The sequence below is a fragment of the Hydra viridissima genome, unplaced genomic scaffold (assembly GCF_058129835.1).
Source record: "Hydra viridissima isolate aposymbiotic clone 2 unplaced genomic scaffold, HvirCarnegie_v1 scaffold_12, whole genome shotgun sequence".
Classification (NCBI taxonomy): Eukaryota; Metazoa; Cnidaria; class Hydrozoa; order Anthoathecata; family Hydridae; genus Hydra; species Hydra viridissima.
In genome coordinates, this window is record NW_028324311.1 from 431,496 (window position 1) to 449,786 (window position 18,291).

The window sequence follows — 18,291 nt, forward strand, 5'->3', positions numbered from 1 at the left end:
GGATAGATTTACACTAATGAAGTTCAAAACTATTTTCATTTTTTAACATGGTTTTTATATCAGCAACATTGTTTTTCAATTCAGTCAGCTAATGAGTAACTTTATATTGAAAGCCTGTAATTAAATAATTAATAAATTAAAACTAAAAATCTTTGCATTTCTCGTGTTATTCTTTACACATAGTTTTTTTAATTCAATATCTACTAGCTTCCTGCTTCTAAAGGAAAAACTGAAGCGTTCTTCTTTTCTTGCTGAGTTGGTTTTAGAACTGTTTTGTAGAGTAATAAACAAATTTAACACATTCTTATTTGAGAAAAAAGAAACAAATAGAACAGCATATCATGTTAAAAATTTTCTAACACCAGTACTACAACAGAAAAAAAAAATATTGCATTTATCTTTTAAAAAACTAAAAGAAGATTTTAGATTGACGGCTCCTCTAATAACGTTTTTTTTCGAGGGGGAAGAACATCAATTTGAATTAATGGATTTTCAAATTTTGGAAGAGTTGGATGAAATAGAGAAGATTTTACCTAAAAAAATTTTTAGGCTATTGCACAAAATAAAATGTTTAATAATAGATATAATATAAATAAAATATTACTCTAACAGGAGTTACTTGCTTTCTTTGCAAAAGCATTTCTAATTTGATTATTTTAATTTCTCTTTTCAATTATAAACTCTATCTCATCATTTGAGTAAAGTTTAAAACTTTCATATAATTTTTTTTTAACTAAAAATATACAAACACTGAAATACAAAAGTCATGCCAATAAATGACTACATTTTAAAAACTTAGGTCTTTTGTTACTAAATAATAAAATTCAACGCCATTTAATTTCCATAAAACAAAAAACAATATTTACAAAAAAATACACACTTTTTCAATTACACTTTGGAGTTGGATAAGTTGCTAAAAAATAAATGTTTTCAAATAATAAATATATATCCTAATCTTAATAAAAATTATTTATTTGGCATTTTTACAGAATTAGAACTAAATAGAAATATTCTTACACTCATCTTTTAAAGGAGAAGTTAAAATTGATTTCCCCGTGTCTGTTACCTTCAATTTCTATAATCGTTTAACAAGTGACAACTAAAAAACGAGACTGGATTTTAAGACATATATCTTCTTAAAGGAATAAGATTTTAAAAATAGGAAAACTGTTTTAGAAGATATTTTTATTCTAGTTTTTAAATATTTTATGTATTTTTATTTTTTATAGAAAAATGAATAAAAAAAACAAATTCAAAACAAGAAGAGATTAGAAAACGTGTGTATGAATTTTACTTAAATTACAAAAATGCTGGTAAAAAGTTCACTTATGACCACTTTAAATTTGAGAATATACCTAAAATTACTATCTACAAGATAACTAAACGTGCTGAAAGTGAATCTGGGTACCAAAGAGTTCAAGTAAGTGGAGTAAAAGCTAAAAAAATGACCAAGACAAACATTGAAAGGCTCAAACTCATGGTTAACCATAAAGACGGAGTTTCTCAACGACAGGCAGCTAAAAAGTTCAACTGTACTCAGCAACACATTAATAAGACATTGAAAAAAAGAACAAATATTAAATCAAGAAAAAAAATGACGATTCCAAAATGTTCTGACCAGCAAAAAGGAGCAGCAAGAAGTAAGTGCAGTCGACTGTGTCAGAAATTCAAAAATCGTAAACCAATCATTGACGATGAGTCTTATTTCAAGTTAAGTCACTCCAGTATCAACGGAAATGATGTATTTTATCTAGTGATGTAAAATCTACTCCATTTACAGTTAAATACCAAACAAAACAAAAGTTTCAAAAGAAGTTACTTCTATGGATTGCTTTTTCTGAAAATGGAATTTCTCAACTTTATTTTCTACCAAGTGGACTGGCTGTAAATCAAAAAATCTATTTAAACAAATGTATTAAGAAGAGACTTATTCTATTCATCAATAAGTATCATTCAGAGGTTGCATATGTATTCTGGCCAGATTTAGCATCATCTCACTATGCAAAAACAGTAATCATGTACCTAAACAAGGAAAAAGCGCATTATGTTGAGAAAGAAGATAACCCTGCAAACTTGCCAGAATATCGTCCTATCAAAAATTTTTGGAGTATTTCGAAAGGCCTTGCCTACAAGAATAATTGGCAAGCAGAAAATCTTAAAAAATTACGTTCTAAAATCAAGTATTGCCTTAATAAAATTGATATTGAGCTCATACGGAGCCTAGCTCAGTCTATACCAGGCCTAGTTGATAAAGTCAGGAGAAATGGGTTAATTGAGAACAGCTGATTATATATTTAAAAGCTAGAATAAAAATACTTTCTAGAACATTTTTCCTTTTATTTAATCTTACTTCTTTAAAGAGATACAGTGGCGAGCAAAATAATAGGTGCGAACCAAAAAATTTACAAATACGAGAATATCTTTGAAACAAATAAAATAAAAATTTGAATTTTTATTAGAACTTTTATTTTATTACATAAATAAACAGAAATTAATAAAAATTATGTTATTAAATATATATATATTTTAATTTAAAAAAAATAAATTCCACACCGAGCAAAATAATAGGTGTAAAATAAAAAAAGATGGAAGTCAATAGGGTTGCAAATTATTAATATTTTGTTCCATACCCTTTATTTTTTAATACTTCCGTGCATCTTGACGGCATTGAATCCACTAGTTTTCTGCGAACTTCTACAGGAATGCTGTACCAAGCCTCCTGGAGCATCATCCACAGTTCATTTCTATTTTTTGGATTTTGTCCAGAAATTTTAAGTTTTAACTGCCTCCATAAATTCTCAATAGGATTTAGATCCGGTGACTTAGGTGGCCATTCTAAAACTTTTACATTATTGGTCGTAAACCACTCTTTCGCAGCTTTGGATGTATGTTTTGGGTCGCAGTCCTGTTGGAAATGCCAAATTATCGGCATATTTTCTTCGGCAAATGGCAACATGACATTATTTAGTATGTCTACGTATGTATATTGGGTCATAATATCTTTGATCCAAAAAAGTGGCCCCACACCGTACCAGGAAAAGCAACCCCACACCATTATATTTCCTCCGCCGTTTTTTACTGTTTTCGCAGTGAAGCGAGGTGAAAGTTCTTGCTTTGATGGTCTTCTTACATACTGTTTTCCATCAGAATTAAATTAACTAATCTTAGTTTCATCACTCCACAAAATATTTCGCCATTTTTCGGTCATATCTGGTCCCCGCCAAGCAATATTATTTTTTGCAAAAATTTTTCTTTTCATAATGTTCTTTCTACCAAGTAATGGTACTTTCTTCGGAGTTCGAGCTGGCAACTTACTTTCTAAAAGCCTTCTTCTAACTGTCCAAACACTAATATTTTCATTAATTTCATTTAAAATTTTTGTTGCTGGCTTGAATAGGTCTTTTTTTGAAATAATTGTAACGTGATCATCCGTACGCTGACACGTTTTACGTGGTTTTCCTCTATTCTCACGTGATTCTTCTGGTTTTAAGGCATTTGTAACTTAATTTTGAGAACATCCCATCGTAATTGAAATTTCCTTTTAAGTTTTTCCTTGTTTTCTTAAATTTCTAATAAGTTTTCTTTCTATCGTTGTGCAATGTTTTCCTCGTCCCATTTTATATCTAATTCTAATTCAATGCAAATATGATATGTTATTATTTTATATAAGTTGCATAAATATTGGCCTTACCTTCATATCAACAACAAATAAAAATAAGAAAATGTTTTTTTAATCCTACAGCAAACAGGTTAAAATAAACACACACCTATTATTTTGCTCCACCAAATTTGTAGGTTAAATATATAAATAGGGTATTCCCCTCGTAAATTTGTAAGAAATTGGAAATATACTGCTCTCTGTTATAATAAAATAAGCATAGTTTGTGTAGCAATCAGTTCCTAGATGTCACTTTATAAAATATACTATAAAATGTTAATTTAAGTGAAATTTATTATTCACACCTATTATTTTGCTCGCCACTGTATGTGTTTTTAAATCCAGTCTCGTTTTTTAGTTGTCACCCAATAGGAGGAGGAGCTTTAAATTTTTTTTGAGAAGCTTCAAATAGTAAAGGAGTAGGATAAGCTACTAACAAAATAATTTTATTTAAAAAGTTATGGCCATAAAACTTAATTTTATGAAATGCCAGAAAATGGGAAGTCTATAAACAATTATCTAAATATTATTGTAAGTAAAGCACTTTATAGGTTTTTTTGTTTAACATTTAAAAAAAGAAACTTGATTAATCTCACAAGTGTTACTTGCTGCTTTTTTTAAAGTATACTTCATTACTTTAGTCTCTTTTTTTAGGGGTTCACTCTTATCAAGTGTTAGTACTTCCTCATTTGACGAAAACTCATAACTTTCACATAACTCCTTATCATTTAAAATAAAATAAACAATATATTGAAAATAAATTATATAGGTATTTTGAAACATTTAGAATGTAGTTTAAAAAAGCATCACTTACCATCATAACACTTAACTTTCAGTACTTTAAAAATTTTGCAAAGTTGCGTCAGGCTTAGCGTGTCCATTTACAGCAGAAAAAACATTTATCTTTGATAGCCAATACACAAACTGACTACTCAACATGATGGAATAACACCTTCCTCCTGAAGTTCATCTTCTTGCCATACAGCTCGACACCAAGCCATAAGTACTTACTACACTAAGTATAAGTATAAATACAATTTTATATTTAGATATTTTACAAATAGAAAAAGTTAACTAGGTAATACTCACAAAATTTTAAATGGATTAAAATTTTATTTTTTCTTAAAATGTTAAGTAGAAAGTGTCCAGAGTTATAATTTTAATTTTAAAAAGGTAAAATCTTGTAAAATAAGAACAACATTAAAAATATTTCTGACATACATAATTATAAAAATGTAAAGTACAAAAATTTAATTCTATAAAATATTATTTATATGCGAATTAATAGGAATTTTTTTTGTTCAAAAATAAAAAATGTATGTAAATATAATCAACAGAAACAAAGTCTAAACTCTTTCAATTTCATGCAGTAATGGAAAAATTGCAAAACCACGTTATTCTGGTAGACAGACACACTTTCTAAGAAAATCATCTTTTTGAAGAATTTTTCTTTTTAGTTTTCTTTTATTTCGATTAGGAAAGATTGCAGTATTCAACTCTAATGAGTTCATTGGAAAATCATAAAAATTGTCTGACAACATCGCACAAAAATGAATCACTATCTATGTATTCTTTTACAAAAGCGACATCATTGCCTTGAATAAAAAAAACAATTTTCTTTTCTTCTGTTTAATATCTTTGTATACAATGTTTTCTTAGGTAATGATACAAAGGCATTTTGGAATTCAGCTTTTTGCTTTGTCACCTGAGCAATTGGATTAGCAGAATTTCAAATAGATTTTTTTTAACCTTTGCGAAAAATTTTCATATTTAAAACATGATATTAAATCCAATGAGCAATTATAATGTAAACAGTCATCTGGTAAATGTACCAGATGATGAATGTTATAAACAATGAATGTGGGCCCATAAATGTATTTACAGTTATATACAAAATGTTTATAAGTTCACGAACATATTCTAAATATTTTAAACGTATTTTGTCGTTGTCCTGTAAAAGAATACTCACAGGAACACTTAATGCCAAAAAGATGGATATAGGCAGTATCTGACAAAATTGAACGAAAAACAACTGGGCCAGTGTATAAAATAAACTGACGAAACTCTGCTGCTTTCCATCGGTCCATATCTTGAAGTCCACGTGGGCGACGAGCATATTCGCTGGGCATGTATGCATTAAATGTTAAAAGTAAAGTTGAAACTTCACGTATTTGACATGCAGATATTTTTTTACATGGACCATTTTTTAAAAAATGTAGTAGTCTACGAACAGCTCCTAAACATACAAGATGCATATAGTCTAATGGAAACATTTCAATAACATTTAAACCTATTTCAATCAGGGGGTAATTTCTTTTTGATGACCTTTTTATCCAGATCATCTGTAAGTACCATTATCTCAAGGTGGGTAGACAATTTCTTCATTAAACACAACTCTGCTTTCTGTTCAAGTTCAGTGAATGGAATATCTTTTACACGAGTCGTAACCATTGTGATATGTGACACCTTTTAAAAAAGATCTTGCTGGAGCATTACACAAGAGCGATTTAACAGTTGCGTTTATATGTTTTCAATTGTATACAAAACTAGTTTTTAATAACTGCCTTAACTCAAAAACAAAATCCATTAAGTAATCAGTTACTGAATTAGGCTTGGTTTCACCACAGTAAATAGCAACAATGAAGATATCAAAACAATCAAAGCAAGCTAATATTGGCCACAATTGTTTACTCGATGATTTAAACAATGGTAACCCGTCAATGTTAAAATTCAAAGAAACTCATTCTATTATTCCGAAGTGGGAAAATATATTCATAATGCCTGTATTCCAAAATATCCATAACTACCGCCATACTTTTCGTGAATAACTATTTCTCTTGGAGTTTTTAAAATTGTCACTGCATCTTTAGGAAGCTCCAAACCTTGATTACGTATTATTTCGAGTAGTTCATTAAGAGATGCCTTTGTCCAGTTATTTCGAACAGCACATGCTGAAAGTTGTTGACTTAGAGGTAGTAAATTCTGAGATTTATCAGGAATCTCGCTTTCTGTGTCGCTACCCAGCCGGCACGGGGACGTACAAAAAACGTACAATGAACGTTCAGACGGAACGTCTTAGACGCGTTCAAAACACATCAATGTATAGACGCTCAAGGACGTCTTATTCGGACGTTCAAAAGACGTCCTATATAGACCGAAGTAAGACGTTCCTTTTAAATTTAATTTGCTGGAATTAAGCGCGCGTTCTAAAGTAGTTTTAATTAAATTCCATATGCGTACGAAATTTCGTACGCATATGGAATTTAATCAAAACTACTATAGTTTACTATATGGGCACTATAGTAGTCACTATAGTAGTTCTACTATACACTATATATAGTGTATAGTGGGTCACTATAGTAGTTCTACTATACACAATAGTGTATAGTAGAACTACTATAGTGACCCACGACCCTTTAATTATCTGTTTATCTAATTATCTGGAACTTAATCAGAACTACTATATATAGTAGTTCTGATTAAATTCCAGATAATTAGATAAACAGATTATTAAAGGGTCTTGGGTCAGGATGTTTAAGTTGAAAACATAATAGAAACGGGAACAGTTTCGCCTATATAAACCAATAGAATACACAATTAAAAGTATACACTATCTACAAAATATTTCAGATTACAGATTTTAAAAATTGTCTTCAAAACTGTCATTTTCGCTGCTTCCTTTCTCACGACCACCGCCGCCTTTTCTGTCCGGCGCTCTTTTTAGGACATTACCAATGCACTTTTCTACTCCATTTCCAGCATACTTGGGCATGGCCTCTGTGAAAAGAAAAAAAAAAATAACATAAGAAAGTTTAGAATAAGTTCATGTTACCTTTCACACACTTAATTAAATAACAACAGAGTTCATGTTACCTTTCACACACTTAATTAAATAACAACAGAGTTCATGTAACCTTTCACACACTTAATTAAATAACAACAACAACAAAAACTTTTTATGATATATTTATGATATATTTATTATATAAAGTATAGTTTCAACACTGAAACTAATAAATCAAATAAGTCTAATAAAACCAAAAACCCAAGGTATATTTTAAAAAAGAAAAAAAGAAAAAGATTTATATCTTTATACCAACAATAATCTTTATCAAATTTGTCTTGCGAAATGGCATCTTCTTCCCTGTTCCATCCAAATTAAAATTCGACATTAACTTGTTTGTCATTAGTCTAGGTAGTAAATTGAATATTTAATATATAACATAAATTTCACTATACATTCATAGCAGATAGGCTGGAGAAATGTTATCCTTTTACTTCAGCATTTTTAAATTTTAGATAATGAAAACTATTATGGGCTATTAAATATGGGAATAAAAGAAGTGTCAGCTATGAACTCAAGTTCATAAAACATAATTATATTTTTCATTTCATATATTTTAAGCAGAGCAAAATTTTACAGACAAACAATATAATTAAGAAAATAAGCAATGCAAAATTTTTCCAGATACATACTTTAAAAGAATTGCTTTAACATTTGCATAGCATGTGACACCACCCATTTTAGAAAGTTGGGTTCTCTAAAAAAAATAATTATTCAGTTATTCAATGTTGAGGATGAATGATAGTATACCTTCCTTATAAACATAACTTATAAAGTTTAAAACTCCTTATTAGATTCTAAAAATCACCAAAAGTTCTATAACAGGGAAATCTGGAAATTGCCTTTATTTTATTAAAACTAAAACCTACCAAACTAGTATATTGACAATTTTCATTCAATCCATTATCAAACTCATGAAAATTTTCCAAATCAGACATTTGATGTATAAAATATGTTGAATCGAGTAATTTGTCTTGGTTGCCTTGTTTCTTAGTTTCTTCTAAAATCTCTTCTAATTTCTGAAGAACCTTATACTGAAATTCTGTAAAATTGAAAAAAAGTCAATAATTAACAGAACAAAAGAAAATTTCATTTCATATCAAAAGTTGTGGTTTCATATCATAGCTTCACATAATCTTTATACATTACTATTTATTATTAAATCATGAAATATTATAATAAATAAGTAAAATATAAAAACTTTTAACATAAATAAGAATAACATTTTAACATTAATAAACATAAGTACTTTTAAAAACTTTTTAAAAGTATGCATAAGTAACCATAACTACTTTTAAAAACAAATTATTACATACTTGCTTCAGTTAATGGAAACTTGTTTAATGCTATATTTGAAGTTTTTCTACTTTCTTGTTGAGCTCTTTGTGATACATATGTATTTGCACTAAATGTAGAATTAGACTGTGATAATAAGGATGTCTTTAAAATTCTTCGAGGTATTTTTGATTGTAGTGGATGCTGAAGAATTGGGTGTAAGATTTTATGAGATATGGTCTTTTCTTGTTGGGTAGAAGGTAAAAACAATGAGGATTGTGATGCAGTTGGCGATATAGTAGACAAAGAATCAATCAAAGCTAAGGGAGTTTTAAACGGTTGTTGGTATTGCGATTGTATGATTGGAGAAACACATTTCCTTTTAACAGCTATTGGGTCTAAAATACATAAACAGTAAAATGTTATGTACAATAAAATGCAATATGTTTATACTAAACAAAGTACTTACGCTTTCGTTTTTTTGGATTATGTAACTCTTCATTTTCTTCGTCAGATGTGAAATCAAAGCCGTCACATAAATTTTTGTCATCTATGAACGAATGTAAAATAAGTTCATTTAATAAGTACATGAAAGCCAAAAAATGATAATAGAAAAAAGTAATACCTGATTGAATCTTAACTTTTATAATTGCATATTTAATCCAGTCGTCCTTCGGCGGCCATTGCTGCAAGCAAGCTCTAACAACATTAATGCCTATCGGCCAACAAACATTATTTTCTACAATCCAGAGGGTAGGAATGGTCATTTTCTCTTCCCTTATTAACTCTTTCCATACCACTCTTGACCATGACATAACTTTAACTTTTAAACTTTTAGCAATAAATAAACAAAGATATAAGCAATACCAAATAAATATAACATTCATTATTGTGCAACTGTATTGAACTCGATTGCAAACTTTAATAATATACAATCCAACAGCATAATGGCAGATCAGTTTTGAATTAATGCCCAAATTATTAAGTATCGAAGTAATTATAAAGATTGAAAAGTGTTAATTAAGGTTAAAATGAATTAAAAATAACAATAAAATACCATATAAATACAATACCAACATATTTACATTTGGACAATGTTTTTATACCTTCAAATTACTATACAACTTGTATTATTAAAAAATAGTCTTATGTTAACAATTATGCAAAATGAGAATAAATAAGAAGTATGAATAAAGAATTATATAATAATTATATTTTATATTGTATTTCATATATATATATATATATATATATATATATATATATATATATATATATATATATACATTTCCACAACAATTATATAACTAATATTGCAGATATTAGTCAGCGATATGACGTCACGCTGATTTAGGTATAGGCGAGGGCTTCAGTACATACATCGACTGATTTAGGGAGAACTCGCAAGGGAGTTGATAACACATCGAAGGGTTTGGGTTGGGGCAGGGATCAATTTATTTTCATTATTCTTTCTTTTCCCTCTTCTTTTTCTACTAAATGTTACTAAAAGAAAGGTAAGCAATTTTATCACGTTTTGCTTATCTATACATGCAGATGTATATATATATATATATATATATATATATATATATATATATATATATATATATATATATATATATATATATATATTAGGGCTTGCATGCGATTAAAATTTTTAATCGCAATTAATCGCACGATTAAATTTTTTGATCATAATTAATCGCGCGATTAATCGACTATTATAATCATAATATAATTCCTACAGAAATGCTTAATGTTTAACGTTTAATGTTCAACGTCGTTTCGTCATTAGTTCCAAGGCTTTGAATTAGTTACTAGGCTTTGGTAGAGCGCGTTCTTCAAATGCACGCGGCCATTGGAGAAAGATCTTTTGAGCGAGTTAAAACTTTTTTCCTTTTGGAATTTAATTATTAGTTTAGATATATTACATAAAGAATCATCTTAATCAATTATATATCATATTATAATTGAAGTAAGTATATGAAATAGTTATATATACATTTTTATCAGATAAAGTAGAAAGTATTAAAACTTTTATTAGATAAAGTAGAAAGGATTTAAAGTAGAAAGGATTTTAATTTTTTAAATCGTTTAGATTTTGTTTGTTTTAGTTTTTCTTTTAGCAGTTTTATTTTTATTTTTTTATTTTTTAGAAAGAAAATAGGGGTATGGATGTTATTTAAAGTTATACTAATGCTATTTCCATAAAAGGGTTATTAATACTTTGAAATTTCTGTGATGCTATTAACTATTTTTGTTCTTTTTTAGAAAATTTAGAAAAATAAATTAAAATTTTGTGCCAACACTAACAACGCATGTCACATGTTATTGTATGTAAAGGTTAAATTTTGTTATGAGGATTACAGTTCTTATGAAGAAAAAAAAGAAGGTAAAGATTATTGTATGTAAATATATATTTTGTATCTTTTTAAATTTTCTGGCATCATTTTTAAAATTTTTGTTTGCACACGTTTATTGTTTGCATATATGCTTTTTTGATATGTATGTGTATGTGGTAATAAGTGCTTTATAGTTGTTTTATCAATGTGTTTTTATAATAATTATAATAATGTAAAGTGTTTTTTTACTGTTTGTGTATGTGTTAATATGTGTTACATAATTGTTTTAAAAATGTGTTTAAATATGTATATAAGGTATTTATTTATTTTAGTATTAGTATATATTTAACCTTATATACATATTTAAACACATTTATTGTGGTTATAGTTTGTACATATGTTTATATTATGTTCTTTCTGTGTTTTTAAAGTGCTGTGACTTGGTAAACATCTACCTGAAAATCAATTAATGTATTTTAGAGAAGGAGCAGAACATATGGCTTTAGATCGTGCAGCTCAGCGTGATATGCACCTTTAAGTTAAATACTGAAAATGAAAGAGCATATTGCTATTCGTATGTAGACATTCCTTATCACTTTATATTTGACGATAAACATTGTAAATGGAAGGTTAGATAAAGGGGTGGTAATAAGGTGATAGTAAGAATGTATAAAGTTAATCCAACTGGAGAATAGTTTTTTCTTAGACTGTTACTTTTGCAAGCAAAAGGAGCAACATCTTTGGAGGATGTGCATACTGTTAATGGTATTGTCCTTGAAACGTTTTGTGTAGCATGTGATTTGAAAGGTCTGTTGCAAGATGACACTGAATGGCAGAATACTCTTTCTGAGGCGGTTTTAAGGCATGCCAAAGAAAATTAGACAGTTGTTTTCAATTATTTTGACCTTTTGTGAACCTGACAATCCTTTACATCTCTGGAATACATACAAATTTTTTATGATGGAAGATTTCATTCACCACTCAGTCCCACTTCTAATAGCTGAACAAGCTACTCTTCATCAAATTGAAAAGATCATTAATCAAATGTGTTATATAAAACCATATTTGTTTATAGTTGTATATATGTTTAAATTATGTTGTTTCCATGTTTTCAAAGTGGTGTGATTTGGCATTATGTTGAGCAAGATTGATAATCTTGCCACCCAAGCGATGTACTTATAGCAGAGTTGTGACTTGGCAGCATTTAGTGCCAGGCGGAGTTACTGCTTTGGAGCTAGGTTGTGTTGTGTAGCCTTTTTTAATTATTCTCAAAACACATAATAATGTCTCTTAATGTTTAGCGTAATGTGTATGAGAGTATGCAACCTTGATCTTTAAATCCAGGGTGTTTTCATGTCCTAAATTTGAAGTAATTGAATAACTGATATTGAACATAAAAACAAATATACTTTTATATATTTATATGTTTAGTAAAAAGATAAATATAGTTAACTTTAAATTGGTTTTCTAATTTTGCCTTTCATATTTTAATTTGGTTTGTTATCTTCACTGGATTTTAGGATCAAGGATGTAAATATTCTATTGTTATGTGTTATTGTTGTGATGTTTTGTGTTGGTATTCATTTTTAACAATAGACACCTTCATGTTGGTGACCATTGTAAAAAATGAATAATAGGTTGTTTCATTATTGGAACTTACTGCTTTTATTTATTTACTGAAAGCCAAGACAACATGGTAAAAATGCAATTTATATCTTAAATTGGTTTTTATATATATATATATATATAGTATTGTTAATCCTTTTGTACTTCGAAACAGATTTTATTGTTACATTTTCGATAAATGTTTATATTAACTGCCATGTCAAAATGGGTTACTATAAATAGGTACATCGATTTTCAGTTTTTATGCGGTGTTTTATTTTTGTTTTTTTTTTTGTTGTTGTTGTAATTATAGTATCATAATTCCATTTTTATTTTTCTTTAGGATTTACGATTGACGCATTTATACGATTTATAAAAAGAAACCTGATTACCTTTTATTGTAAATTTTGGTCAGTTAAAATGATATAAATGTATGCAATTAGTTCAATTTTTTTTAAAGTTTTCTCTATTTTAAGCCTAATAATTTGCTGTACGTAATTTGGTGGTTAATATTGTAGTTTAGCGCATTTTTCAAATATCGAGTTACTTAAATTTTATAAGGTTTTTAACTAATTAATTAGCTTAGTTTGCATTTGCAACACTTTTGAGGAAAGAAAAAATGCTTATATATGTTAAATTCTTATAAATATTAAAAAGAAAAAATTTTTATACACGTAAATCATTGTTTTACATTTCGGTATTCTGGTAAAAGGCCTTCATCAAAAACTTGACTACTCTTAATAAAAATATTCTCCTGACCACCATTAAGGTAAAACGGCAAAAACGGGGAAGGGAGGTCCTTTATTAGTGTCAAAATATTGAAGAGAACTTAACGTTTTAAAGACAGTTTCCTTTTTTAAAGAAACATGTATCAAGGGGATACCAAAAAGTTAATAATTCATGTATAATTAACGTTCGCTTTATATTAATCTTATAAATTAAAGTTCATGTTATAAAAAATATCACAAGAATTTAGCTTCACTTTTTCGTCAATTTAAAGCATTATGAAGTGTTATTATTTTGAGTCAGTAACTAAAAACGTATTGCGTTGAACTTGGTAATATCGAGGAAAATGGTTCTGCCTAACACTGATATGACCTATGTCAATGGTAAATTACTCAATATTAAATAATTGGTAAATTATTATACCTCCGCATAGTTTGATTTTATTTTTACAGATGGTTTGATTTTTTCAATTTGAAGGCGTTTTTCTAAAAGGGTATTAGTTAAGGTTTCGCAATTTTAAATTGTGGAAAACGGCCACCATAAATTAATTTGTAAAAACGGCCACTATAAATTAACATGTTAAATAATTGTAACTTATTTAACCTCCTCCTTCCTTTTTATTTTATTCTTACATTTAGTCTTTTTTATTAATTTGGAGGGGCTTTTCGCAACTTTAAATTGTGGAAAACAGCCACTATAAATTAACAGACCGACCATAACCCGTATTACGGGTTGCTTATTGCTAGTTTAAATAAATAAAGGAAACAAACAGGAAAAGTTTTTTAAATCATTTGATCTATTTGCATGCAAATGATAAAACATCATAAAAAAGTTCTAATTATAGTTTATATTGTTTCTAATACAACCAATAAAAATAAAATATTTTAAAAACTTGAAACAAAAAATTTCTTAAAGCCAGTCTTTTAAACATAATAACATGTTCAATGAATCTGGCAGCAGAGATGATCTGTGCTTGTCTGAAATGAATCCAGCGGTTGAAAACAGTCTTTCGCATGGAACTGTAGTCTCTGGAACTGACAAATATTTCTTTGCGATTGTTGCTAATCGAGGATATGAACCTTGATGTAGCTTCCACCACTGAAGAGGATCTGAATCCATTTTGGCGCAGGGTTCTTTTCGATATCGACTCACTTCATCTTCACTTGGGGAATCAACTTCATCCAGATCTGGTAGATTGAATGCCATTTTAAAATTTTTTGCTGATGGCTGTTGCAAAATAATTATTCAAATATTACCATAAATAAAGCATATAGATATTATCTAACTATTTCAATTAATATTATAGTACTCATAGAGTTTTATCTATTATTAAAACGATTATTTTAATAAATGCAATTTTGAATCTATTATTATGTCATTAGAATAATTCAATAAAAAAACAATATCAAATTTATTACTACAAAATGCTCACCTCTTTTGGTTCTTGTTCTATTGATACTGGTCTGAGGTCTGGAACAGATTCAAGAAGCTTCGATAATCTCTGCCAGACATTTGATCTTTCATTTGAAGCTATAAACGATAAATTTTTAAATCTTGAATCCAATGCTGACGAGATTTGCAACCAACTATCATTCGAAAAATCATTAAATCTGCGCTCCATTTCATTTACAAATTTTTCTTTAAATAGCGCGATGTAACGAGGATCATCATCTTGAATAACCATTTCACGTGATAAGTGGCATATAATTGGTAAAACCACCGAACTAGATACGTATTTATTACCACCTAACAATTCTGAAGTCACTTTGCATGGTTGCAAAACATCAGCAATTTTCTCCATTTTTTCCCACTCTCTTTCTGTCAAAGTCTGTAAGTATTGGTTTTGCTCATCAAGTGTTACTGTGATGGCTTTTTTATGTTTCAACATACTTCTCAGCATATCATATATGCTATTCCACCTTGTAACAACATGCTGAATTAGATTTTCTTGTGGCAGGTCGAGGTCAATCTGATTTTCATGTAATTCCATATTATTTGCTGGACTATGTTTAAAATGTCCAACAATTCTGTGACATTTAGCTAGTGTTATGTCAAATGCAGTCTCTTCAATGGCAGATTTTATAATTAGCTGAACAGTATGTGCGAAACATGGAAGATGTTTGAAGGGAAAACTTGATACAGCCTTTACAATGTTTCTACCGTTATCAGTACCAATAGAAAATATTTTTTCAAATAATCCCCATTCATCTGCAATATTTCTGATGTGGGTTGAAACATTGTCACTGGTGTGTCGGTCCAATGTTTGATGAACACCTAAGGCAAATGAGTTCAACATCCAGTTGTTATCTATCAAATGATATGTTAAACCAAGGTAACTGACATTACCCATTGAAGACCAATGATCACAGGTAATTGCTATACTAGTAGCCATGTTTACGAGGTCTATTTTTTTTTTCTTCTCATCTTCATAGAGTGTTTGCATTTTAATTTTAATTGTGTTTTGACAGGGAAGATTGTAACTGTAGTCGGACGTTGCTGTTCGAATGACATTCGTCAAACCTGGATCTGTAACAATGTTGAGTGGTCGACAGCTACTGGCAACCCAGCAAACAATGGCTTCCGTAATTTCCTTTGATTTATCTGCAGAAATTTGTTTATTTACGCCATTTTGTGATTTAATACTGTCCTCAATTGTAAGTTGTTTTGAGGAACTCACGATCTTGTTTTGATTTTTACTAGTAGTTGCGAAGAACACGTGTTTACTGTTCAAATGTTACTGAAGCGTTGTAAGACTTCGTTGATATGCAAATTCTTTGGAACAATATTTACAGATAACCAACTTTTTTGATTCGTCTTTAAAAATAAAGGCTCCGTTGAGGATAGATTGATTGCCGTTTGAACCCATAATTTAAATTATTAACAAATAAAGTTCATCAGGATAAGATGTTAAAATTTTGGAAATTTAATAAATTTATTAACAAAACAACAACGCGATCAAAACAATTTCGAAAACAAAAATTATAAGGTAAGAGAGACATAATTGAGACAAATAAAACAAAATGGCATCATCAATGAGTAAACATTGATTAGAAATAAGAAAGTGTTATAAAAATTTCTTTATTGCTCAAAAATTATTTTTCGATGCTAACCAAAATTAGCATCGCCAAAATAATTTATGATCTAATCTAATCGTCAGGGTTAGGGTTAGGGTTTTATGAAAATTTATGAGTTAAAAAATTTCATCTGCGTTAATTTTTTTAATTTGCGTTAAATTATTAGCGCTTTAACGCGTTTTTAACGCGTTAACTTTGCAAGCCCTAATATATATATATATATATATATATATATATATATATATATATATATATATATATATATATATATATATATATATATATATATATATATATATATATGTATTATATATGTATATATATATATATATATATATAATAAAGAAATATGCTAATATGAGTAAATAAGAAACAGAAAAAACTATAAAATTTACAACTAAAGATAAATTTATTCAACATAAATGAACTTTTCAGTTTCCGCTTCGTGCAAAACAGGAAATATGGCGAGCCCCCTGCGTTCTTGAAGACAAACACACTTTTTTTTCAAGTCACTTTTGGAAATGAGTTTTTTTTCAACTTTTCCGTAGTTTCCTTCCACTAACAGTGCTATATTAAACCTTAATGATGGAACTGGTTTGACATATAAATTAAAAAGATACCTTCGATTAATAACATCACAATGAAAAGTTTCATTATTTTCATTTTCTGTCACAAAAGCAACTGAATTGTCAGTAAGAAGGAAGCATCTGTCTTTTTTATTTTTCGATATTTTTGTAAATAAAGACTTATGTGGAACATGTTTAAAAAAATTTTGAAATTCTACTTGTCTTTTACACACTTGTACAATAGGGTTACTTGAGTTGTTAACTGACTGCTTTAGTCTTTGAAGAAAATTTTCAAACGGAAAACAAGAAATACTGTTAAGTGAGCAGCAATGATTAATACAATTATCAGCTAAATGAAGTAGGTTGTGTACATTATATACAGTAAAAGTTTCTCCGTAAATATACTTACATGAATAAACAAAATGTGCCATCATACTGCGAGCGTAAACTAAGTGATTGTTGCGAAACTGGTCATTAGATGTCAACATGATACCAACAGAAGTGCTTAACAGAAGAAAATGCTCATATATCTGTTCAGATACAACACCCTTTAATACAACAGGACCTAAATATATCAAAAACTGCCGAAACTCTGTAGCTTTCCAACGATCTAGAAATTGAAGACTTCTTGGTTGACGAGCAAATTCACTCGGCATACTTCCATTTAAACAAGTTAATCTTCTGGAAATTTCAGCTATTTGGGATGCATATATTTTTCCAACAGGCCCTTTCAGTAAATATTTTAAGACACGCTTTGTAACCCCCAAACAAACCAAATGCATATAATCTAAAACAAAAGAATTAATACAGGGAATGCCAATAGTCACAAGTGGAGAAACAGCTTTTTGATGATCAAGATAGCCATAGTTTTGGAAAGTCAACTCGTCTCTTTTATTGAAATCAATTTCATCATTGAAAACAACTCTTCCGTTATATGAGCCATGCACACAACACCTTTCACAAGAGTTGTACCCAGTGTGGCTTACAACACTCTTTAAATAGGCTCTAGCTGGAGCATCACAAATAAAAGCTTTAATTGTTAAACTAATATGAACTCCGTCAAAATTAATTCCACCTTTAATTTCCATCCATTCCTTCACAAAATCTGATAGGAAATCTACCAAAGGGTCAAGTTTGCAATTTCCACAAAAAATTCCAATAATAAAAACGTCTGAACCCTCAAACATACCAAGAATAGGCC

The 18,291-nt window shown here is 28.8% G+C and overlaps 3 protein-coding genes, 1 long non-coding RNA gene and 1 pseudogene across 6 annotated transcripts; 1 reads left to right on the plus strand and 4 right to left on the minus strand.

Annotated features, from left to right (window-relative positions):
• Positions 1-304: 304 nt before the first annotated feature.
• Positions 305-4,597, minus strand: LOC145189433 (uncharacterized; annotated as a pseudogene).
• A 2,701-nt stretch (positions 4,598-7,298) lies between these two features.
• On the minus strand, positions 7,299-8,440 carry LOC149880575 (uncharacterized). Its single transcript, XM_090069140.1, has 4 exons — positions 8,372-8,440; positions 8,135-8,199; positions 7,755-7,849; positions 7,299-7,435 (listed from the first exon to the last, which is right to left on the minus strand). The coding sequence occupies exons 1-4, from the start codon at positions 8,438-8,440 to the stop codon at positions 7,299-7,301; spliced, it is 366 nt and encodes a 121-aa protein (XP_089925266.1).
• Positions 8,441-8,640: 200 nt separating this feature from the next.
• Positions 8,641-9,592, minus strand: LOC149880576 (uncharacterized). The gene is given in 4 exon segments (XM_090069141.1): positions 8,641-8,750; positions 8,786-9,175; positions 9,247-9,327; positions 9,403-9,592. Coding segments are annotated over 4 exon segments (771 nt in total).
• A 1,019-nt stretch (positions 9,593-10,611) lies between these two features.
• LOC149880577 (uncharacterized) lies at positions 10,612-13,287 on the plus strand. Of its 3 annotated transcripts, none has more exons than XR_016445750.1 (4): positions 10,612-10,752; positions 10,934-11,169; positions 11,600-12,357; positions 13,068-13,287. It is a non-coding gene; the product is annotated as an uncharacterized LOC149880577 (long non-coding RNA). The 3 variants fall into 3 exon arrangements; XR_016445751.1 differs by having other exon boundaries at positions 10,622-10,752; positions 11,600-11,693; positions 13,068-13,278; XR_016445749.1 differs by lacking the exon at positions 13,068-13,287 and having other exon boundaries at positions 10,626-10,752; positions 11,600-12,503.
• Positions 13,288-14,262: 975 nt separating this feature from the next.
• Positions 14,263-16,178, minus strand: LOC145189271 (E3 SUMO-protein ligase ZBED1-like). The gene is made up of 2 exons (XM_090069642.1): positions 14,883-16,178; positions 14,263-14,677 (listed from the first exon to the last, which is right to left on the minus strand). Exons 1-2 carry the CDS (start codon positions 15,891-15,893, stop codon positions 14,360-14,362), a joined length of 1,329 nt encoding a protein of 442 aa, XP_089925768.1. The 5' UTR covers positions 15,894-16,178; the 3' UTR covers positions 14,263-14,359.
• Positions 16,179-18,291: the final 2,113 nt, after the last annotated feature.